This window comes from Protopterus annectens, chromosome 2.part2, assembly GCF_019279795.1.
Source record: "Protopterus annectens isolate FY-2018-M chromosome 2.part2, PAN1.0, whole genome shotgun sequence".
NCBI classification, from domain to species: domain Eukaryota; kingdom Metazoa; phylum Chordata; order Ceratodontiformes; family Protopteridae; genus Protopterus; species Protopterus annectens.
In genome coordinates this window covers 153,676,987-153,701,340 of record NC_056730.1, presented here as the reverse complement: position 1 = coordinate 153,701,340, position 24,354 = coordinate 153,676,987, and the positions used below count along the sequence as shown (strand labels likewise).

The following is a 24,354-nucleotide window of genomic DNA, read 5'->3' as shown; positions in this document are numbered from 1 at the left end:
GAAAGACTGATGTAATGGCATCGGCTGCCTGATTTTATACCACTGATGACCTGACGTCAGTCCTGAAGCGACAGCAACCGACGCAGACATATTAAGCCTCTGGTATTCGGGCTGAGGGCTACCCCTGGCAGGATAACCCAAATGTGATGACTGCAACAGTGAAACACAAAGAACATCTGCCTGGGAGACTGACGCCATTTTGAGTTGCTGGAAAGACTGACTAAAATGAAGAGTTACAATATCAGCTATTCTCTTTATAGTTCGAGCATTAAAGAGGGCACAGAGCAGACACCCTAGAATGTCATAGTCTGGGCTTAAACAGGTGATGCGGAGAGAATGGAAGTCTCAGTGTGGGATCTGCTTTCCACAACTGAGACAGTTATTAACTTTCTCTGACTTCAGTTTAAGGCAAGAAAGGATTCTCCAATGAGGTAATTAGCTTTAGACAGTTGTCTTCACTCTGGCAATGGCCGACCGACGCACTAGCAGAACTGCTTCTGCGTCAGGCTCCACAGCAAGAAAGACTGATGTTATGGCATCGGCTGTCTCCATTTATAGCCCTGACTACCTGTTAGCCAGACTCACAGAACAGCCGACGCAGGAGGGAAACCTTTACTCTGGTACTCGGCCCTGTTGAGGGCTACCCAGCAGGGGATAACCCACAAGTGATGACTGCAACAATAAAACATGAAGAACAGCTAAGTGCCCCAGCTGGAATGACCATGCAAGGGAAGTATGTAAGACTAAGTACATCCAAGGAAGAACAAAGTCAGGTGGAAGGAGGGAGGGATGGACTACTGCAACAGACAAGAGGACATCTATCAGATGGTAAGATTTTACATAACTAATCTATGTTCCTCTGTTGCAGTATTCTTTACATGAGAGAGAATACCAAAGCTTATGAGGAAAGGAGGAGGAGGCAGGGGTAGTGAAGCTCTCCATGAAGCTATGGAGAATAGCCCTGCCAAACCCTGCCCTAGACTTTGAAATGTCCAGTTTGTAACATTTAGTGAAGGTATGGACTGAAGACCAGGTAATTACCTCCAAAATGGACTTAGTGTCCAATCCTTTGAAGAAAGTGCTGGAGGAAGCAACGGCCCTGATAAAGTGTGTCTTGACAGGAGAAGGAAGGCTCCCTTCCATGGTACTCGCAGCAGAAGGAAATGGTTTTGGAGATCCAGCTGGAAATAATGTTTTGATACAAGTCCTAGAGCTCTAGGGTGAAATGAGACAAACTGGTCATATTTCCTGATATTCTTTGTTTTGTCAAGGCAGAACCTAAGAGGTCTGTGTACATCCAAAGTGTGCAGGATTCTCTCTGTAGAGTTTTATGGAGTGAGGAAAAAGTTACATAAATGAATAGACTGGTTGAGGGACAACTCATTTATCACTTTAGGGATAAAGGTAGGGTTGGTGAAGAGAGAGACACCATCAAGAAAGGAGGAGAAACCATTAGGGTCTGGAGTTCAGAAACCCTTCTGACTGAGGTTAGTGCAAGCAAAATAGCTTTCCAGGAGCAGTATTTCAAGGACGCAGAAGCTGTCAGCCCAAGAGGAGCTAGGGTCAGTTTCTCCAATACAAAGTTAAGATTCCAGAGGGGTGGGGTCATGTGAAGGATACCTTTTAAGAACTGATTAGCCTTAAATCTAGAAGCTAAATGTGAAGACAGAGGCAGAAACAGCTGACAAGTGCACTTTTACTGAAGAGTAAGTTAAGCCAGCATCCAGCAATTCATACAAGTATGACAGAACCAATGGGACTGCCACTGTAAGTGGGTCTGGGTTTCGAGAAACACACCAAATTGAAAATGTCTTCCATTTGGATAAGTAAGATTTTCTAGTGTTGGGTTTCTTAGCCTCCTACAGAACCCTAAGCACACACACTGAAAAAAGAGGGCCTTAATTCCTTTCAGACACATCACCCACAACTTCAATTGAGGAGTAGACAAGTGAGAATGAATTAGAGTTCCTTTATATTATATGAGAAGGTCCACTCTGTGGGGTAACTTGTGGTGACTGCCCCTGGTTAAATGCAAGAGCAAGGGGGACCAATGCTGTCGTAGCCAAAAGGGGGTCACCATCAAGATTTTGGTTTGTCCTGCTGAATCTTGAGCAGGACTTTTGGAAAGAGAGGAAGGGGAGGGAATGCATACAAAAACATCCCTTCCACGAAAAGCTGAGGGCATCCACCTTCCAGACCACAGGATGTGGAACTCTGGCACTAAATCATGGAAGCTGTCTGTTCATGGGGGAAGCAAAAAGGTCTATTTGTAGAGTAACCCCATTTATGGACAATGTCCTGGAACACTTTTGTGAGACTTGTGTTTTGGACCTGCTAAATGTGTCTGCCACTACATTCTGGCTGGATGCAATATACACAGCTTGGAGGGGAGTCTGATGTTTGACAGCCAACTACCAGACTTGCAGAGATAGTCTGCAAAGGAGATAAGACTTTGTCCATCCCTGTTTGCTTGCATACCATAGAACGGTCATGTTGACAGTGAATATTTTTAGAGGGCCTGGGCTGAAGATGGTTTGAAGGGTCTGAAGAGCCAGCAGGAGTGCCCTCATTTCTTTTACAGTGATGTGTTCCCTTCTTGGGCACAAAAGCTGCTCCCCATCCTGTATCCGAGACGTCTGTGAACATCTCCTGGACCGGCAGTAAAGGATGGGGTGGGAGACCTGGTTTGTCAGTTAACTGTTGAATCCACCAGGTTATCTCCCTCCCTTCAGACAAGGGAAAAGGGGGAACTGGGAACTCTAGGGGATATGCATGTTGCATCCACACTGACTTCAGCAGCTACTGTAGTTTCCTCATGTGCAGTTTGAAGCATTGGGATGGTGGATGCCATGAAGCCCAGGGTTCTGAGAAAGGTCCTGGCAGTAATGTGAATTAGTGGGATGAGGCCTTGGAAAAAATAAGCAAGCTCCTGAGCCTTATGAGTGGGGAGATACACCTTCATAAGGTCTGTTTGTAGCCTGCATCCCAGAAATATCTGGTCCTCAGATAGGGAAAGAGCAGATTTTTGCTAGTTTATTTGGAAATGCAGACTGCAGGATGGAGATGGCGGAGCTTAGACTGAGCTCCAATACTCCTGGACTGACTGCTTGAAAGTGAAGGTCGTCCAGGTATGGGAAGACCTGAATGCCTTGAATTTGGCAGTAAGCAATTACTGGGCCTAGACATTTTGGGAATACCTTTGGAGCAGTGGACAGACCAAAAGGCAAAGCAGAGAACTGAATGCGCCAAGAGGCCACAATCTCAAAACATGATGTAATTCAGATGAATGGGGATGTGTAGGTAAGTATCCTTCATGTCTATGGAAGCCATATAGCCTTGTGGGATGATCAGAGGGAAAAGCGTTTGCAAGGTAAGCATTCTGAATGTAGGCACTTTTAGGAAGGTGCTGAGGTAGGATAGATCAGGTTCCTATTAGATGACCGAAGACGCATTATATCGAATGCGTCTTGGTCGAACTTAAAATGATAAGGTAAAATAGCGAAGCGGCTATTAAGCAAATTTTTTCCCAGGGAAAGAATTTGCTTGGCTGCTTCCGTTACTTTGCCGTTTTTGGCACTGTAGTGCGATCACGGAGTTGGTATATTTAAGTAGGGGGGTGGGGGGCATTTTTTTTCTTTTTTTGGAACAACGATTTTTTTCCCCTTGGAAAAAAATCGCTGTTCTGAGCTTTTGAGATTATAAGCTTTCACTTACATGGGTTTGATTATTCATCGTTCACTTTTTTAAGCATTCAATGATATAATATAGACTCAACAAGATCAAGGGTGGGTCTCCATGGGCCCTCCTTCCTTAGTACCAAAACATCCTTGAATAGAACCCTTTTCCCCTTTGATTGTAAGGTACTGGTTGAATGGTGCCTTGATCCAGCAGGTCTTACAGCAACTTTGGGAAATGTGACAGCTGGTCTGGGAGATTGTGGGATGCCCCTGAAGGGCGGGAGAGAATTCCATACCATGAAAGAACCCTTTTTTATGATGGAGAGCACAGAGGCATCCTGTGTTATGTTTTCCCAAGTTGGAAAAGAAATGGTTAGGTGAAGGGAAGGGGGCGGGGGGATGTTAGGGGTCCAAACAGTCAGATGGACCCTGGTCTGTCAGCAAAGGACTGTTTTTGAGGTGAGGTTTGCAGTGGAGTCCTAAGCTGCTGAGGTCCCTTACCAGACTTTTTTTGCCTTAGCTGGAGGGGGCTGTTACTGACTTCTAACAAACACTGGTTAAGAAGAATAATTCCTTTGGAATTCTGGCACAGGGGATACCAGGATGCGTTTCAGTTCCTGCATCTCTTTACTCTTCTCCTGTAAAGTTTTGAACAATTCCACAGCAGCGGGGCCAAATAGGGTTGAATTGTCCAGGGGGGTGATCCATGAGTTTGGATTTAATGCCCTCTGGTAGAAGTTGTAATCTCAACTGGCAAAAATTCTCAGGACCAAACCTGTGGCAGCCGCCCTGTCTGAAAACTCCACAGCATCGTAGCTACATTTTATTGAATGGCGGGTCACTTGAGAGGAAGCCCCAATCAGGGATGAGGCAAAAGACTTACTCTCTGACTCTGGCAAATCTGAAATTATTTTGAAAAGTTGGGACAAGAGTTCAAAGGTGTATTTAGTCATACGTGCCTGATAACTGACAGCCCTAAAGGCAAGGGAGGCAGAATTGTATACTGTCTGCTATCTTTGTCAGAGGGAAGCAGCGTGGTGGATGGAAGTAACCTAGAGGCCTTATCAGAAGCCACCATGACGACAGAAGGGTTTAGCAGACAGGGTTTTGAACAGGAATGTAAAGTCTTCAGGCACCTTGTATAATCTGTCTCGTTTCTTTGGTGCAAAAGGCTGGGAGTCAGGGGCTTTACTGGAAGATGTGTTTGCATCTAAGATAGCAGGTAAGGACAAGAGGTATGGCTGAGGGACTAGGAGTACCTGAAGTAGTTTGCAGTACCTTTTTTTGCAGTGCAGACATCTCACAACTATCCCATTTGAAATGTTTTCTCATCTGACCTAAGGTCTTACTGAAGGCAATTTTCTCCATTGAGGAGTCAGTACCATTGGAGTTCCTCCTCCAGGGAAGCATAATCCCACGGGGAGGGGATCTGCTTCCTCCACGGAAGAAGCCTCTTCCCTAACCCTCTTCTGAGGAGAGGAAACCCAGGGTGTGGCTGGTACTGAAACCCCAGAAGGAGGCCTAAGACATAAGTATTAAAAATACCCAGTGTAAAAGTTTTCCAATCCTGAAGTGGATCAGTGGGTGGTGACAAATGCTTTACTTTTTGTTTCTTCTTTACATGTAGCTGAACTCTGTGTAATGTCGGAGGCCCAGACGTAGGCCTGACTTCAATGATATCAGAATCCACGTCCTCCCTAACATTTAGGAAATTTTTCTAGGGCCCTCGGTAATCACAAGTCTAGGCTACCCCTGGACATCCTCATTGGATGCCTGCTGTACCTCCAAGGACTGGCTATCATTCTGACCCAAGGCTGCTTCCATTACGGGCTTGGCCGGTGAACTGGATGTAGCAGCTGAATATTTCTCCAGGCTAGCAACTGCTTCGGGAGAGATGTTTGCCCAAGAAGGTGCAGCTGAAGTTTCAGGCCTATGCTTCTTGGCTTTCCTCTTCACAAGTGACTTGGCCTCAGGCCCTGAGGAATCCTCTGTAGTGCTTTTCACAAGGAGTTTCATGTATTTATTCTATAAATATATGGAAAGGGAGCAAACCTACTCCTCAAATTTTTAGGTACAAAGGCCTGGCACATAGAAACAAGATTTATGATCGTGGGAAGGCCCAAAGCAAAAAGAACTGCTGGTGATTGTCTTTATGTGGAATCTGAAGTCCACATTGATATTTGCCTTTCTTAGATGATATTAAACCTAACCACAAAGTAAAGGTAAAGAAAGGATTCCCCACCGGGGCACTTATCTGAAATGTTGAGACAATAACCAATTTGATGAAAAGACCATATGTATGGGTGAAGCGTCCAGACTGGCAGCAAAGTTTTGAGGATGGTGCATGTGTATGTCACTTTTGTAGCAGCACTCCTCATTAGTAAAAGTCTTTTGTATACTGGCTGATGTCAGGTCATTGCAGCAGGCAACTCCCTCATGTAAAAAATACTGCAACAGAGGAATAGAAGGACATCTTTTATTTCTGGAGACTTTCCTGCAGATTGAGTACATGTCATAATTTTTATGTCATCTTCTTCTATCTTAACTGTTAATTACTGAGTCTCATCTACCTCTAACCTTGGCATACTTAAGTCTTGATTTCCATATTTTTCTGTTTTATACAAGTTTTCATAAAATTTCCAAAACATCTCTTATACCTCTACAGGATCTCTGGTTATTAAGGACTGCAACAGTGAAACACGAAGATCATCAACCTTTTCTACTTTGTTATCTAAGTCACTGTGCTAAAAGTTTTTGTGATCTAGGGTCATCAAAAAACAGTTGCTTAACAGGAATCTTTTTTAAACTCATGCATATTGCTCTGATACTCCATTATTTTCTCTCTAGCTTTCTGTCATTGCAGCTCTTTTTGTTCTGTGAGATCATCATTCTTCTGCAATTCTTTAACCTTTGTTCCATCTAAATAATTCCTGTTACTTCTTAACCATATATATTTTTAATTTCTCCCATATTTTTAAACTCCACTTTAATTTTATCTTGTTCACTATCTATAAATTAATTTTCTTATCTTCCTTAATAACTCTTGAATAATTTCCACTACTCATTCCTTAAACTCCTCTCTTCATTACCCTGCATTTTTATCTTAGTTGTTGCTGGTGCACACTCTAAAATAGTTAATGGATATGTGTTGAAGCTTTCAATTAAATGCTCATGTTTTTATGAAATACAGATGTTGTATAGTCTTGCCCAGTTACTGCACAATGTGTAAATTCTTACAGACTTCCTACAAGTGTCTTTCATACCAAATATTTTCATAACTTTCTTCAGAAATCTAATCTCCTATATTTTCCCTTCTGTATCCCCCACATGCATCCGCACCGTTGCATAGGAGGTTACTAGGCTAGTAGCCCTAGAGCCTTTATAAGCCTAGCCACGTTAATCTCAGGTTGCCCCAACTGTCTTTGGTTAGATGGAAATACTTTACAGATCAGCACTGACTACGCCCTGTCCATATTAAGTTCCAGTTTCTACTTACAAGCAATACTCCCTGCTGAGAGCAGATTTCTCCCAAAAGTTTATTAAGCTCCACAAAGTACAGTTTTGTACCTACCATAAATGTAGATGTTCGAGGATCCACATTGCTGCAGTCCTAACTATTGGGTAGTCCGCTGTCCAGTCGGCCCGAATACCAAAGTATATGGCTGACGTCGGTCAGGGCGCATTAGACTGACGTCAGTACGTCAGGGTACTAATGCGCATGACCGACGTCATATCCTCAGTCTTTTCTTGCCCCAGATGTCAGAAGACCCTGAAAAGATAAGGCCAAAAACAAAAACTCCCAAAATACCTGCACCAAAAAATATATATATACAATATATACACAATTAGCAGAATATAACCTCACCTACACAACCACCCCTAAACACAGAGGGGAAGGAGGGAGGGTAAATTGGACTGCAGCAATGTGGATCCTCGAACATCTACATTTATGGTAGGTACAAAACTGTACTATGTTCTTCATTCCACATTGCTGCAGTCCTAACTATTGGGTAGAATCCCAAAGCAGAGGTAAGGGAGGCTGGCAAATCATAAGGAAGCAGGAACTGACAACATGCCTTGCAAAATAGCTGTGGCAAAACCAGCCCTAGACTTAGAGTAGAGAGGAAGGTGATAATGCTTAGAGAAAGTATGCACTGAACTCCAAGTAGCTGCCTCCAAAATATCCTTAGTTGCCACCCCTTAGAAATGCTGTGGAAGTGGCAGTAGCCCTAGTGGAATGAGGCCTAATCCCAGCTGGAATCTCCTTGCCATGATGGAAATAACAAAATGTAATGCAACACCCAATCCACCTAGAAATAGTTTGTTTTGACACAGGCTTGCCCTTTGAAGTCAAAGCAAAAGAAACAAACAACTGCTGAGACTGCCTAAAATCCTTAGTCCTGCTCAAATAATAACGCAATAGCCTGTGTACATCTAAAGTGTGCAAAATCTTTTCCCCTTTATTTTGGGGATCTGCATAAAAGGTAGGCAAATGAATAGTTTGGTTTAAAGCCACACTAGAAACCACCTTAGGCATAAAGGAAGGATTAGTACGTAAAGATACCCTATCCTTATGAAAAATCAAAAAGGCTCCACTGCCATAAGGGCCTGCAACTCAGAAACCCTTCTTGCAGAAGTAATGGCCAACAAAAAGCAGTCTTCCATGACAAGTATTTCAATTCAGCAGTAGCCGAGGCTCAAAAGGTTGTAGAGTAAGTTTCTCCAACACAAAATTGAGATCCCAAGCAGGAGTAGGAGCTCTACGTGGGGTCTTATATTCTTTGCCCCTCTAAGAAATTGCTTGAACAAAGGATGCGAAAACAATGGTGGGTCACAATCATAGTGAGCTGAAATAGCTGCAGCATGAATCTTAATGGAAGAGAAAGACAAACCTTTGTCCAGTAACTCAGTAAGATATTGAAGAGCCACACTCAAATTAGGCTCAGTAATCTCCAAATTGTTTGCTGCACTCCAAAACAAAAATCTCTTCCATTTTTCTGCGTACACTTTCCTTGTACTAGGTCTTCTGGCTTCCATAATCACATTTAAAACTTGTTGAGGAAGCTGAGACCTGCTGTCTTTCAAAACAGAATATGCCAGGCTGTTAGATGTAGAGAGTGAAGCTTGACATTGAGCAGATGACCGTCCCTCTAAGACAACAGGTGTGGAATCAAGGGTAAAGGCCATGGAGGCTTCCTTACCAGACCTCCTTAGTAATGGGTACCAGTGCTGCCGAGGCCAATCTGGAGCTATTAAAATCATCCTTGGCTTGTCTTGTCTGACCTTTAGAAGCACCTTTGGAAGAAGAGGCAGAGGTGGAAAGGCATACACATGAAGATTTTTCCAACTGAAAGAAAGAGCATCCACTTTCCAAGCTGTGTGATGAAATCCTTTCGTGCAAAACTTTGGCAGCTGGTGGTTTAGTGGAGAAGCGAACAGATCTATGTCTGGAGTTCCCCATGACACTGTCAATTTTGAAATACATGAAGATCCAGTTTCCACTCGTGGGGATCCATGATTTGTCTGCTTAATACATCTGCTAAGGAGTTCTGTGCTCCGGCAGAAACCTTGCCTGAAGAGTTAGTTGCAGACTGAGCGCAGTCTCCCATAAAATCATTGCTTGTCTGCACAATGGGTAAGAATGTGTTCCCCCTTGTTTGTTGATGTACCACATGACAGTTGTGTTGTCTGTTAGAATCAACACCTGCCCTGGAAGAAGTAACTCCTTGAAAGCCATTAATGCAAACTGAACTGCTAACATCTCTTTCATGTTGATATGTAGATGCTGTAGTCTGGCAGGCCACTTGTCTTGTATCCACTTTCCATTTAGATGAGCTCCCCAAGCAACATCTGAGGCATCTGTCGTTAGAATCTGACTTGCCTCTGGCCGGGTCACAGAGAGTCCCTTGTTTAGGTGACATTCCTGAGCCCACCACAAAAATTCCTTTTGAATGCAAGGTATTATTTGAATGACAGTGTCCAAATCCTGGCAGTGCTGTGTCCACAGATTTTTGAGATACCATTGTAGCTTCCTCATATGCAGTTTGGCATTGGGAAGCACCAGAATACAAGATGCCATGAACCCTAAGGCTTGAAGGACTGTCCTTGCAGTCAGCCCGGACTGAAGAGAAAGATGATGGAAGTAACTGGAAAGATTCTTTTGTTTGTCCGGGGTTAAAAAGGCCATCTGGGCTGCTGTATTCAGTCTCACACCCAGAAAGCACATGTCTTGAGAGGGTACTAGACTGGACTTTATTTCGTTCACAGAATACCCTAGGCATCTTAGCACTGCTATGACAAATTCCAGATGCTGTAGAAGATCTTCCTTTTCTTGAGCCAGAATCAGGCAGTCGTCCAAGTAAGGATAGATTTGGATTCCTTTTAGCCTGAAGTAAGCTATCACTGGAGCCAGAACCTTTGTGAATACTCTGGGCGCAGTAGATAAGCCAAAGGGCAATGCAGAGAACTGATAATGAGAATTTCCAGCTCGAAAACGCAGATACTTCCTGCAACTTAGTCTTATTGGCACATGAAGGTAAGCTTCCTTGAGATCTAAAGTTACCATCCAGTGATCTTTGCCCAGCAGAGGTAAAAGCTGTTGTAACGTCAACATTTTGAACTTGGGAATGTCCAGATAAGTGTTGAGGATAGATAAATCCAGAATTGGTCTCCACGTGTTCCCCTTCTTTGGTACTAGGAACAGGCGAGAATAAAATCCTAGGCCCCTTTTCGGCACAGGAACTGACTGAATGGCCCCTATTTGGAGCAACAGAGAAATTTGCTTGTGAGCCTCTGTCCTTTGAAGAGGAGGAATGTCTGGCATGCCTTTGAAAGGAGGCAAGGTATGGAAATAAAACCTGTAACCGTGGTGAATAATATCCAGAACCCATCTGTCTTGGGTAATTAAATCCCAATTTTCTTTGAAAAGAGACAGCCTTCCTCCCAAAGGTGCTGCCAGGCGAGAATGTACTGGCAGCTGAAACGGTAGGTCATTGGGTCTGCTTACGAAAGGACTGACCCCTGCCCTCACCAGAAGTCTGAGCAGGGGAACTCCCTGTCCTAGGCCTAAAAGAACCCTGAGCTCTGCCCCTACCACGTCTAGACCTACCCCTAGACTGGGAATCATAAGCAGGATAAGTCCATCCCTTAGTAGGCCAATTTCTACTAAACTTGGAGGCTGCACCTGTAAAAATCTTTAACAGTTTGCATAGACTTAGCCTTGTCCTCCATTTTCTTCAAAACTGCTTCCACAGGCGAACCAAACAACACATCAGACTGTAAAGGAGCATCCAAAATCCTTGTCTTAACATGCTCAGCTAAATTCTGATCTCTCAGCCAGGCGTGCCTACGAAGAACAGAACCAGTGGCAGCCACCCTGGAGGAGGCCTGCACAGCATCAAAACCACACTGCAAAGAATGTTTACCTACCTGTTCAGACACATGAACTAAATCCTGCAACTCTTTACACTCAATACCTTCAGCCAGAGCATCCACCTTAGATTTCAACTGTGAAAGAAGATAATTCTGATATTTTAACATGTGAAACTGACAATTCAACGCCTCATGGCTAAAGTGGAAGAAGTATACACTTTCTTTCCCCATCTATCCAAAGCCCTTGCCTCTTTATCAGGAGGGACAGGATTTTTAACAACTGAGGCCTTCACACCTTTAGGCCCCTGAGAGACAGTTTCTGGGTCTGCCCTAGGACTCTTAAAAAGATACTTATGAGCTTCAGGCACCCTATAATACCTATCCGGTTTAACTGGGGCAGGAGGCAAAGAATCAGGATTCAGGGAAGCCTCTGCAAACACATCTTCCACCACATTCAAAACAGGAGGTATAGCTAAAGGCCTATGCTGGGGTAAAAACAAGAATTCCCTAAGCCTTTTCCTGGAATCAGAGAAATCTTGACCTTCCCATTTAAAATGCTCCCTCATGGAATGCAGAGTCTCTGAAAATGAAAAATCCTCAGGAGGAGAAGCAGGAGTAGAATCATCCATATCAGAATCAGAATAAGGAGGGTACTCCTGCAAGTCTTCAGCCGAAGACTCCGAAGCCTCCGAGCATTGCTCAAAACTCTCAAACTCAGGTTCCACCCTAGGCCTCTTATCAGGAGGGGGCATAGAACCCCTAATCATAGTAATCAAATCCTCTGCCATTTTAAGCATATGTTTCTTAGGCAAAGATCCTGAAGTGCTAGGAGAAACCCCCACAGAAGCTAAACTTGGCCTGCCCCTCAAAGAAGCCTTGGAAACTGAAGGAGAGGCTCTAACCACCTTAGGAAGAGAGGGAAGAACAGCCACCTGAGAAGCCCCTCAGCCTGGCCTACTTCCTGAGAGGATACATCCTGTAACAGTAAAGTCTCTTCCTGAGACTCCAAAGAGACACCTGGCAAAACCTCCGGCTCCACTGAGCCTTCCAAAGAACCGACGTCTGGGACTGTCGGTTCCTCCACCCTAGGCTTTGCTGCTTTATCTTTGCGCTTTTTAGCGAAGCGGCCGGAGCATCCGACGGCATTTTATAATTACAACGCTTCCCAAACACTAACCTGGCACAGTCTAACCTTCTCTTAATAGTGCGTTTGTTAAATCTAGCACAAGAGCGGCATCCAACAACGTCGTGCTCAGGCCCTAAACAAGGTATACACAAAGTAAGGTAATCCCTATGAGGTATCTGTTTCCCACAAGAAATACAGTTATTCACTTTTTCTGACATCCGGTTAAATACTGAGGCAAGAAAAAACAAAATATTCCCCAACGGGGTACTTAGCCAACTTTGATTCGGTCTGAAACTCTGACTTCAGAAACTTTCAGAACGCCAACCTGCACTCGCAAAATTGCTTCTGCATCGGACCATGCGGCAAAAAAGACTGAGGATACGACGTCGGTCATGCGCATTAGTACCCTGACGTACTGACGTCAGTCTAATGCGCCCTGACCGACGTCAGCCATATACTTTGGTATTCGGGCCGACTGGACAGCGGACTACCCAATAGTTAGGACTGCAGCAATGTGGAATGAAGAACATCAGCAGTTTTAGGTGGAATATAAATAGATGCCAATGTAATGCCCCTCTCAGGCCAATAGCCCTTACTACCACAGGTCTACAATTTTTATCTTTTTTTCCCTCTTCTATAACTATTGCAGTTCTAGCAATTAGTCTAAGTAATCCATGTTTCCTTTGTACCTGATATTCTGCCAAGTATTCATTCCGAAATCCTTTCTTTATTAAATTCACATGCTCATTTCTTTCCTAATACATCTCCTGTAGCACTGCTATTTATACTCTGCATTTCTTAATACAATTAAATACTCTTATCTTTTTGTCTTTACCTGTAAGGCTATTCATGTTCCAAAATAATGTGGACAGCATAGCCATTATGATAAGTTATCATTCCTCACGTATTATACGTGACAGCTTTTTAAAAGTCTGTTTCTAGCTGTTATGTTATATGCACCCACTAATGTTTTGGCAGCTTAATCTTTTATACATGTTTCTTGTCATATACATTTGAACTTATACCACATCTTATAAAGCTTTTTGTTTAAACAAAAACCCTCAAAGAAAAAAACAGACAGCCCCCAAAGAACACCCCCATAATCTATTAACTTAAAACACTCAAAACTACCTACACATTTCAAATCATATAGTTTGACCCTTCTGATAAGAACATTTTTCCAACTCAGCAGCTGCACCCACAGGCAATACCTAACCTAAAATTAAGGTTATCCATGCCAAGGCACATGTTACAGTCTGTGCTCCTACTTACACTAAATGTTATCTGTTCTTATATTATCCCACTTGTGGAAAAAAAGCTTGTATGTTTTCAGAAAACATTAACTTCTAGCCTCAAGAAAACAAGCACTGGCTATCTTTAAATAAAACTAAATTATATACTATTCTGGCATATAAATTGAATATTTAGGTACCAGGAAAGCTGACATCTGTAACACACTACCAATAATTTCAAACTTTATTTTTTGCTATGCCTCTTGCCATTGTACCTTTTAATTTTAGGATTCCCTCAGCAAACAATGCCCATAACTCTCAGATTTATTGCTGGCACCTGTAGTCAAGTTGTCTCCACAGAAACATAAAAACAGAATGTACAGCTGCAGACTTCTCAACTCACACTGAGCATTTACTTTCTAAAGGAAAACGTTTCATTAGATTCACAGTGTTCTCCTATTTTTAAAGCCTACATGCTTATACCAAAATTACTGGATAAAGCCAAGGTCATTAATCTAGGCATTCACCTATGCAAATGTAAGAGAAAACATCTCAACTCTGCATATATTTTAATCACTGCAGTTTTACACCCCTATCCCCACCCCAAACGCCCAATATTACAGCAAATTACCTTAAACTTCTTTTTGTCCAGCCTTTCTATTGTTTTTATATTCTAATGTCTACATTTCTTAAAACTAAGAGAGAAAAAAAGTACTTGCTTATCACATATGTCAGTGACATTATACAGTGAAGCATTTTCAGTTTATATCATGTAATATTTTATGCAAATACTGTTAATAATCTTTTACTTGCTATTACTTTTTTCCCCCCTTTTAGTATCTTTCCAAACATTAATGACATGAAATGGTGTATATGCCTTTCAGTACCCCCACAAGTTTAACAAAGTCAACAAAAATCCAATCCTTCTCAATCGCTTTTTCTTGTAAAGCCATAGTTCACAAATGTGAGACTGATGCTTTATAATCTCACATTTATTTCCAAATTTCAGTGTCATTGGTCTTCTTCCTGTTCAACTAATTTCCCAAACCCCAGACTCTGGTTCAAGTCCAAAGTACTCAATTCTTCTAGTCAACACCTGTGCTTTTTTTCTGCCTCTCAAGCATTTTCCTTTAGAATCTGGGAAAAGGTTTCACTGGAAAATTCTACCAACTTTATTATAAGATGAATGAGAAACAGAGACCCCTTCTGTTTGATGGCTTACTTTTTTGTTGGAAATGTTTTGCATTTCCTCCTTAGTCTATTCTGCATTAAAAATGGCTTTGCTCCTCCATGAAAAAATATTCAGAATACAGCTAGATACAGCAGCTTGACTCTCACACATGCCTCTCGACATTCCCTGATTGCTGGAACAAATTTGTTTCTCTTCTGCCTAGAGTACAGTGAATAACTGTTTTCTACAAATACACAATTTCTCCAATTTTTAATACTTGGCCCTTCAGACACATTTTTTCCCCTCAGGATAAACTCTTTCTGCTGATAAGATTGCAACTTTACTAATATAAATTTTGGCTGTTTTCTCATAACCATGTTTGGAGCATACACACAGTGTGCCTTTTCAATTAACAAATCCTGCTGTGGATTAAAAGTCTAGCTGCTTATATGTGCTCTCATAAAATTAATGCAGTTTGTTCCTTCCAGTTTCTCTTACAGCAGAAAATCTCAGGTTTTCTCTGTGTGCTCAACTTTTCCATTTTTTTGGGACAGCTCTTCTTCAAGAGTGTCTGTCTTCTTCATTTCAACCTCTGATTTTTTGCATTCATCTGTTCTGCTGAACAGCGGTTTAAAGTGTTTTGTTATTTCAGTTGATATACTCCTTCAGCATTTCATTTACTTCAATCAATACTGAACACGTTTTATTTTTTCTCTTAATTACTGAAAGCCATCTCTTGTACCAAGGTTGGAGCTTGAGCTGCTTTTTGTTGAACAGCTGCAAGGTTCTTCCCATTCGTGTTTTTTTCTAGTTGATTTTCTTTCAGGCTTTGTAAGTTTATTCTTTGCTGGCATCCTGGCAGTGTACTTACTAACCAGTAACTTCATTTTACTAATATGGCAGAATTACTAGCCCTTATTTCTCAGTTCTTTTTCACAATGGGGGGGGAACTGAAATTAAGCTGTTGATCAGTGTGTAGCCATCCTAAAAATGCCTAAAATGCATATTTTGAGAAACTTTAATACAAGTTTTTACTCCAAGATAAAAGCTTTCATTTCAAGATGGCTGGACACTGATCAACAGCAATGTCAGCTCTCCCAGTGTAATCAAGAGATTGGGGTGGCATAGTGAACAGCGTTGTTGCCTCAAAGCAAAAGGTTTTCCAGTTTGATTTTTGGCTAGGGTGCCTCCTGTGGCAAGTCTTCATGCCCTCCCTGTGTTGGGTTTCTTCCAGGTGCCCTGGTTTCCTACAATCCTTTTGAATGTATGCAGTATGTTTAGTGGACATATTAAACTGGCCAAATGTGTTCGTGTGGGTGCGAGTGTGTGGCATGGAAGAATAGCCATGGCATGGCTAGAGCTTCCCGGTGGTGTGAACCTTGGCTCTAGATGACTATCACTGAAGTGACACCCCAACCCCATTTGCAAAAATGGGAAAAAAGGGTTATGAATGGATGGCTACAATGACAGCTTGGGAGTTTACTGCATATCAAGGGATTATGGAGGATTTCAAGAAGTGTTCTCCCCTGGTGAGAAAAGTATATTCAAAGTTTATAGTACTTAAAGTAAAGCAGCCACTGTTGTTTGTATGTACAACTAATCTGACCCAGTAATTTACCCAACACAGCTGTCAGTTCAATTTAACAAAAATTTACCTTAAGTGCTAGGAGACTTTTGTTAATTTCAGCACCTTCAAGTCTAGTCTGTCTATCAGCACTAGAGGTATCTGCTCCTCGTTCATTGCCAGCCAAGTCAATCAAGGAAAACTTGCCGTGTAATTTCCCTTTTTTCCGCAATATTATTTGAAATACTGCATGACTCCGAGATGAGTGAGCATTTGCAGATGTCTGCCCTGATGTTCTAGAAAGAAAATAAAGAAACTTATGCAAATGTTTGCTCTAAAGAATAAGCTTTCATCAAAAACATTTTTCAGCTTCATTATAATGATTTTCTTGTTCTTTTGAATGTCATTATGATGTTAAAATACAAGAATAAAAAGCAGACAAAACTGTGACAAAAATTAATAGTTATGTACTCACCATAACTACTCATCTATGTTGTCTATTTTCTTTCTTCCCTCAACTTACAGGTTTCGATCCGATCCTAGGATCTGACTTGGCTGCATATTCCAGACTTTGTATCCAGCTCTCGAGCTCCTCCCTCTACCCATAATGCACTATTCCATCCTCATTATCTCAGATCGAGGTTGCTGCCATACAATGCTACAGTTAAACAGAGACATGCACATAGCTGACAGAGAAAGGAAAGGCTCAAAACCAGAACTGTAGGTTCCAAATGCGGTCTAATAGGTCACTCCAGAAAAAGTACAGTTTTGTACCTACCATAAATGTAGATGTTCGACTGTCTTCACTGCTGCAGTCATTAAACTTGGGTTATCCTGCCATCAGGCGGTCCCGCAGTCGGTCAGAGTTCCAAAGTCTTGGTCCAGCGTCGGCTGCTGTCGCCTCCTCCCTGACGTCAGTGCGTCAGGGGTATATAAGAAGCGGCCGACGTGATTTTCTTCAGTTTTTCTTACCACAGATGTCAGGTGCCCCCAAAAAGATAGGCAATACATATTGCTTACAAAACATACAATAAGGTAAAAACAAAACCTTCAGTAACCAGCAAATACACCACATAGGTAGTATAGTGTAGAAAGGTATAGATAAGAACCAGCTAAGAAAGAGGGGACGGTGGGTGGGTAACCAGGACTGCAGCAGTGAAGACACTCAAACATCTACATTTATGGTAGGTACAAAACTGTACTATGTTCATCGTGTTTCACTGCTGCAGTCATTACACTTGGGTTGAATCCCAAAGCTGAGTAAGGGTGGCTGGTTCTATAGAGGATTTGGTGTGGCTATGAGGCCCTGCAGCACTGCAGTGGCAAAGCCAGCTCTGGACCTAGAATAAAGAGGCAAGTGGTAATGCTTGGTAAAGGTGTGCACTGAACTCCAAGTTGCAGCTTCCAAAATGTCTTTGGTAGGTACTCCTCTAAGGTAGGCAGTAGAAGTGGCAGTTGCCCTGGTGGAATGTGGTCTAATGTTACTAGGTACAGGTTTCCCATGCTGTGTGTAGCAGAACCGGATACAGTGTCCTATCCACTTTGAAATGGTCTGCTTTGAAATAGCCTTTCCCTGTGATCCTGCTGCATATGATACAAAAAATTGTTCAGTTTTTCTGAAAGTTTTTGTTTTGTCCAAGTAGAAGCGTAATTGCCTGTGTATGTCCAAGGAGTGTAGAAGTCTCTCCCCTTTATTCTGGGGATTTGGATAAAAAGTTGGCAAGTGAATAGTTTGGTTAAGAGCCACACTGGATACCACCTTAGGCATAAAGGAAGGGTTTGTTCTTAAAGAAACCCTGTCTTGGTGAAAAATTATGAAAGGCTCCACTGCCATTAGTGCCTGTAGTTCTGAGACTCTTCGTGCTGAGGTTATTGCCAGAAGCAGAGCAGTTTTCCATGATGCATATTTTAATTCTGCTGAATTGGCTGGCTCAAAAGGAGGTAATGTGAGCTTTTCCAAGACAAAATTGAGGTCCCAAGTAGGTGTTGGTGCTCTCCAGGGCGGTCTTATGTTTTTAGCCCCTCTGAGGTACTGCTTTAGCAATGGATGAGAGAAAATAGGAGGATCTGTGTTGTAATGAGCCGAGATGGCAGAGGCGTGGATCTTAATGGATGAGAAGGATAGTCCTTTGTCCAGCATCTCAGTTAAGTATTGTAGTATCTGAGGAATGTTAGGGACAAGAGGGTCAAGGCTTTGAGCCCGGTTCCAGGCACAGAATCTCTTCCACTTTTCTGAATAAGATTTCCTGGTGCTAGGCCTCCTGGCCTCCAAAATGACATCCATAACAACTTTAGAGAGAGGTGTTGTCTGTTTGGTTAATGAATCTGCCATGCAGCCAGGCTTAAGGTTTTGAGCTGACTGTGCAGGAAGTGGTTGTTTTGAGTCAGTAGGTGTGGAATTTGAGGCAAAATCCACGGTGGGCCTTGAGCTAAGTTCTTTAAGATTGGGTACCAATGCTGGCGTGGCCAGTCTGGAGCAATCAGAATCATCTGTGTTTTTTCTTGTCTGGCTTTTAGGAGTACCTTTGAAAGGAGAGGCAGTAGTGGGAAGGCATAAACATTTAGGCTTTTCCAGCTGAACAAAAGAGCATCCACTTTCCATGCTTGTGTGTGATAAGTCCTTGTGCAGAATTTTTGTAGTTGGCAATTCAGTGGGGAGGCAAAAAGATCTATGCCCGGGCACTCCCATTTTTGCATTATCATGCTGAAGACTTGTGGATTTAATTTCCACTTGTGAGGATTCATGATGTTTCTGCTTAAGTCATCTGCCAGAGTATTTTTCTTTCCTGGCAGGAATTGTGCTTGCAGATGAACTTGATAAGTTAGAGCTGTGTTCCACAAGGTCATGGCTTGTCTGCATAGGGGGTAAGAATGAGTGCCCCCTTGCTTGTTTATGTACCACATATTACTGTGGTGTTGTCTGTCTTTAATAATAATTGTCCTGGATGCAGAAGGTCCTTGAAAGTGGTTAGGGCATTTTGTACAGCCAATATCTCTTTTTGATTGATGTGAAGATGCATTTGGTCTGTGGTCCATTTGCCCTGAATATATTTTCCTGCCATGTGTGCTCCCCAGGCATAATCCGAAGCATCTGTTAAAGTCTGCCTGACTGTGGGAAGAGTAAAAGGCTGACCCTTGTTGAGGTGACATGCCTGTGCCCACCATCAAAACTCCTGTTGTAGGCAGGAAATTAGTGGTATTACTGTTTCCAAGCTGTGAGAGCGTTGAGTCCAAACACTTTTTAGGTACCATTGTAGTTTCCTCATATGCAGTCTGGCATATGGAATTAGGAGTATGCAGGATGCCATGAATCCCAAGGCCTGCAAAATTTTTCTTGCAGGGAGTTGGGATTTTGTTGCCATCAATTGAAAATACTGAGTCAGTTGTCCTTGTTTGTCTGGCATGAGATAAGCCATCTGGGCCATTGTATTTAAGCTGGCACCCAGGAATATTATCTCTTCTGAGGGCATTAGTTTTGACTTCTTTTGGTTTACTGTGTACCCTAGGCAAATTAGCAACCTTTTTCCAAACGCCAGATGCTTTGGAAGAATGTCCTTGCTCTCTGCTTGAATCAGGCAGTTGCCCAAGTATGGATGTATATGAATTCCTTTTTGTCTGCAAAATGCAATTACTGGTGCCAGGCACTTTGTGAAGACCCTGGGCGCAGTAGATAAGCCAAAGGGCAGTGCAAAGAATTGGTAATGCATTGAACCAGCTATGAATCCGAGGCATCTTCCGCAATTTTGACTGATAGGGACATGCAGGTATGCCTCTTTGAGGTCCAAGCTAACAAGCCAAGCTTTCTTGCCCAACATGGGAAGGAGCTGCTGTAGTGCAAACATTTTGAATTTCGGAACATCCAGGTAAGTATTTAGAGTAGAAAGGTCTAGTATGGGTCTCCAGGCTTTGTCCTTTATGGGGACCAGGAAGAGTTGTGAGTAAAATCCTTGCCCTTGTTCCTGCTGTGGCACTTTTTGAATAGCTCTCATGAACATGAGGGCTGTAATTTGCTTTTGTGCCTCTGCCCATTGATTTTGTGGCAGGTCTGGCATTCCTTTTAGCCTTGGTAAAGTGTGAAAGTGGAACCTGTAACCTTGAGACACAATATTCAGAACCCATTTGTCTTGGGTGATTGCTTGCCAGTTTTGTGAAAAAAGTGCTAGTTTCCCCCCTAAGGGAGCTGCCAAAAGGGAAGAGCTTGGCATTGGAAGGGGGAAGTCATTAGGACTGTTTCCTATAAGGTTGTGACTTGTCTTCACCTTCTTTTGGGGTTGAAGCACCCCCACTGTCGTGGTCTGTATCAGCCTTGGGGCTGAGATCTGCCTCTTTGGCATCTATCTGCCTCTTTGTGGCCTGTCTGACACTGGAAAGGACCAATTTTTTGTAGGCCAATTCCTGCTAAATCGAGGTGGCTGTACCTGTAAGAGATCCTTCACTGTTTGCATAGATTTTGCCTTATCCTCCATTTTCTTTAATACCTCTTCTGCCTTAACACCAAATAATATATCTTGCTGTAAAGGAGCATCCAGTAATTTTGCCTTAACATGATCTGGTAAACTTTGTTCTTTTAACCAAGCATGCCTTCGAATCACAGATCCTGTAACTGCTGCTCTACAAGAAGCCTCTAATGAATCAAAACCACATTGCAAAGTATGCTTTCCCACTTGTTCAGCTGCACGTAAAAAATCCTGCATTTCCTTATAGTCAGGTTTGTTCTGCACTTGTACTCATTTTCTGTTTTAAGTGAGACAGCAAATATTGTTGATATTTAAGCATGTGAAACTGGCAATTTAAAGCCCTCACTGCTTAAGTTGCAGAAGTGTAAACTTTCTTCCCCCATCTGTCTAATGCTCTAGAATCCCTGTCAGAGGGAACTGGATTTTTAGCCGTGGAAGCCTTTACCCCTTTGGGACCCTGGGAAATAGTTTCTGGATCAGCAACAGGGTTTTTATAAAGAAATTTGTGAGAGTCAGGGACTCTATAGTACCTGTCTGGCTTGACTGGAGCAGGGGGTAAAGAATCAGGATTTAAACTGGATTCAGAAAACACATAATCTACAATATCCAACACTGGTGGAATAGCAAGGGGCCTGTGCTGAGGAAATAAAAGAAAATCTCTGAGCCTTTTCTTGGATTCTGAGTAATCCTGGCCCTCCCAATGGAAATGCTCCCTTATGGTATGTAAAGTTTCCCCAAAAGAATAATCTTCAGGAGGAGAGGCTGAAGGAATTTATTCTTCAGCATCAGTGTCCTCATAGGGGGGGTAAAGAGTATCCCTGGTCTGAAGAGGAATCAGAATATATAGAAACCTGGTCAGAGGAATCAGTCTGTATCCTGCCTAGGACTTTTATCAGAAGGGGGATGGGAACCCCTGATCAGAGTAATTATGTCTTCGGCCATTTTGAGCATCTGCTTTTTAGGCATGGAGGCCTGTCCAGGTGAATGCTGTACTTGTTTCTTTGTCTTTAATGTAGTTTTAGACTTGGCTGTAGTTGCAATGGTAAGTTGTGAAGGTCTGAAAACATCCTTAGATGTCGATGCCTGCTCAGCGGTTCTGGACCCATCTGAAGGGTTAGTCTCCGTAGGCTCAACACCTTGAGTATCCAGAGGCCTAGGCACCTCCACGTGGGAGTCAGTAGCGACCTGTGGCTCTGAGGTAGCGGGTGTCAGGGGCTGTGAAAGCACCTCACTGAGAACCGGCGACTGGCCTAGAAGAGACTTCGTCAGTTTTGGGCCTCGGATGCCTGTCCTTATCCTTATCTTTGCATTTTTTGTGAATTACGGTCGTCGGTTGTTCCGACAGCATGGTATAATTAAACCTTCGGCCAAAGTAATGACGAGCAAAATCAAACCGACGTTTTATAGTGCGTTTGTTAAATCTAGCACAAAACCGGCAACTAGTGACGTCGTGATCTGGGCCTAGGCATGGGATACAGTAAGAATGAAAATCCTTATGAGGTATTTGCTTCCCACAAGAAATACAATTATTAACTTTTACTGATATCGGTCTGAGGCAAGAAAAAGTTTCCCCAACGGGGTACTTAGCTTTATTGAAGACTTCGGTTCTGAAAATCGAATTTGATATCTCAGGAGTCGGCCGACCAGCACTTGCGAACTGCTTTTGCTTCAGGCACCGCACGGCAAGAAAGACTGAAGAAAATGGTGTTGACTGCTTCTTATATACCCCTGACGCACTGATGTCAGGGAGGATCGACAGCAACCAACGCCAGACCAAGACTTTAGAACTCTGGCCGACTGTGGGACCGCTTGACGGTAGGATAACCCAAGTGTAATGACTGCAGCAGTAAAACACGATGAACATATGCATAGGGGATGGATGAAAGGAAAGTGGAGGAAGAATGAAAATGGACAACACAGGTGCCTAGTTATGGAGAGTACATAACTTTTAAATCTGATGTCCTTTTTATTCTTCCTGAACATAAGAGACAGAGTCCCCAGCTACGATGATACTGGGTGACTCTGGTGGAAGAATATTGTGGGGTACTGCCGAACCAAAGGAGGCTCTGCTTCTAGAAATAAAATTCAATTTGTAATGAGTAACAAATGGTATAAACACTGGACAATGTAGCTGCAGCACAAATATCATCAATAGATGTTCTTGACCAAAAAGCAAATGAAGCAGCGATGGATCTGGTTGAATGAACCTTGGGAGGTTTAGGTAAGGTCATGCCTTGTCGTGAATAAATCCAAGAATAGATGTCTGTAAGCCATTTGGCTATAGTGATTTTTAGAGACTGGACAACCCAGCCTTTTTGGTGAAAAAGAGACAGAGTTTATCTAACTTTCTAATTTGTTTTGTTCTATGAAGATAAAAACATAACTGTCCGTGTATATCAAGGAGATGCAGCATGTACTCCCCCTTTACTTGAAACATTTTGGGAGAGTGGTAAATGAAAGGATTGGCTATTACTATTTTCGGAAACCACTTTAGGTAAAAAAAAAGAAGTGTGTGTTTGTAAAGTAACCCTATCTTTATAAAAGAAAGAGCCTAGAGTTCAGATATTCTCTTTGCCGAAGTAATGGCTACTAGGAAGACTGTTTTACATGAAAGAAATTTTAAATTAGTTTTAGCTGAACATTCAAAACATTTCTCAGTTAGACCCTGTAGCACAACTGTCAGACCCAAGAAGGTGAGGGATCCTTTACTGGAGGTCTTAGAAAGAAAATTCCTTTCAGAAAAGCCTTGCATAATGTGGACGAAGGTAACGAATAACCTCTGTCCCCTCTGTATAAAAATTAGAAATTGCTGCCAGATGAAGTTTAATTGTAGAGAAGCTTGCTCCTTCTTTAAAGAGTGTTCCTAAAAATTGAAGTATAGCAGAAAATGAAGGGGAGAAAGGGTCAAACTCATTATTCAAAGCCCAAAGGGAGAAACTTTTCCACTTACTTTTGTATACTTTTGGGTAGATTCTCTTTGAGAAGCCAAAATAATGTCACATATAGGGGGAAGACAGCCGGGCCCGTCTAACCATTACTGGAAGTGGAGAAACCATGTGGTTAGTTTGATGATGGCTTGTATGTTGGGATTTTGCGACCCCTGTTGGATGAGAGAGGAGATCTGGAATTGGCTCCAGTATCCATGGAGGATAACGAAGATGACACAGTAGGAAGGAGAACCATACTTGCTGAGGTCAGAATGGGACAATAAGGACTACCGAGCTTTCAGCCAACCTTTCTGCAGAAATTTGGGAATCAGTAGGAGAAGGGGATAAGCATAAAGGAAACCCAAGAGCCAAGCATGAACTACAAAATCTCTCAGTGAATCCCCCCTGAGGGGGGATAAGAACAAAGTATCTGGTGCACTTCTTATTGTGAGGAGTCACAAAGAGGTCAAAGTAAGACTGGCCTCAACAATGAAATATTACTTCTGCCACAGACTGACTGAGAGACCATTTGTGAGGCATGAAAACGGAATGTGCGTTGCAATCAGAAAGTGGTCTGATGGGATCGTCCATTCCCACACTCTCATGGCCTCTCTGTAGAAGGGACCTTGGGTTCTGACTAGCACTTCTATGGTATGGTCTATATTCATTTAGCGAAAGACGTATTCCACGAATACATCTTCATTGATCACCAGTCGCTGAAATTCACTTCAGTGAACCACAGAATTTTTTCCATGGTTAGGAAACACGTGGCCACCATCTCAACTTTGCCCTTTTCCCCACTGTAGTGCGATCTCGCAGTTGGTATATA

General features: G+C 42.6%; 1 protein-coding gene across 1 annotated transcript in view; it reads right to left on the bottom strand.

Moving 5' to 3' along the window:
- The window catches only part of KIF2A (kinesin family member 2A), a 2,798,933-nt gene that overhangs the window by 878,265 nt on the left and 1,896,314 nt on the right, over positions 1-24,354 (bottom strand). The window contains exon 15 of the mRNA XM_044063819.1: positions 16,233-16,437. Within this exon, the coding sequence (XP_043919754.1) occupies positions 16,233-16,437 (205 nt within the window). The remainder of the gene's footprint in view (positions 1-16,232; positions 16,438-24,354) is intronic.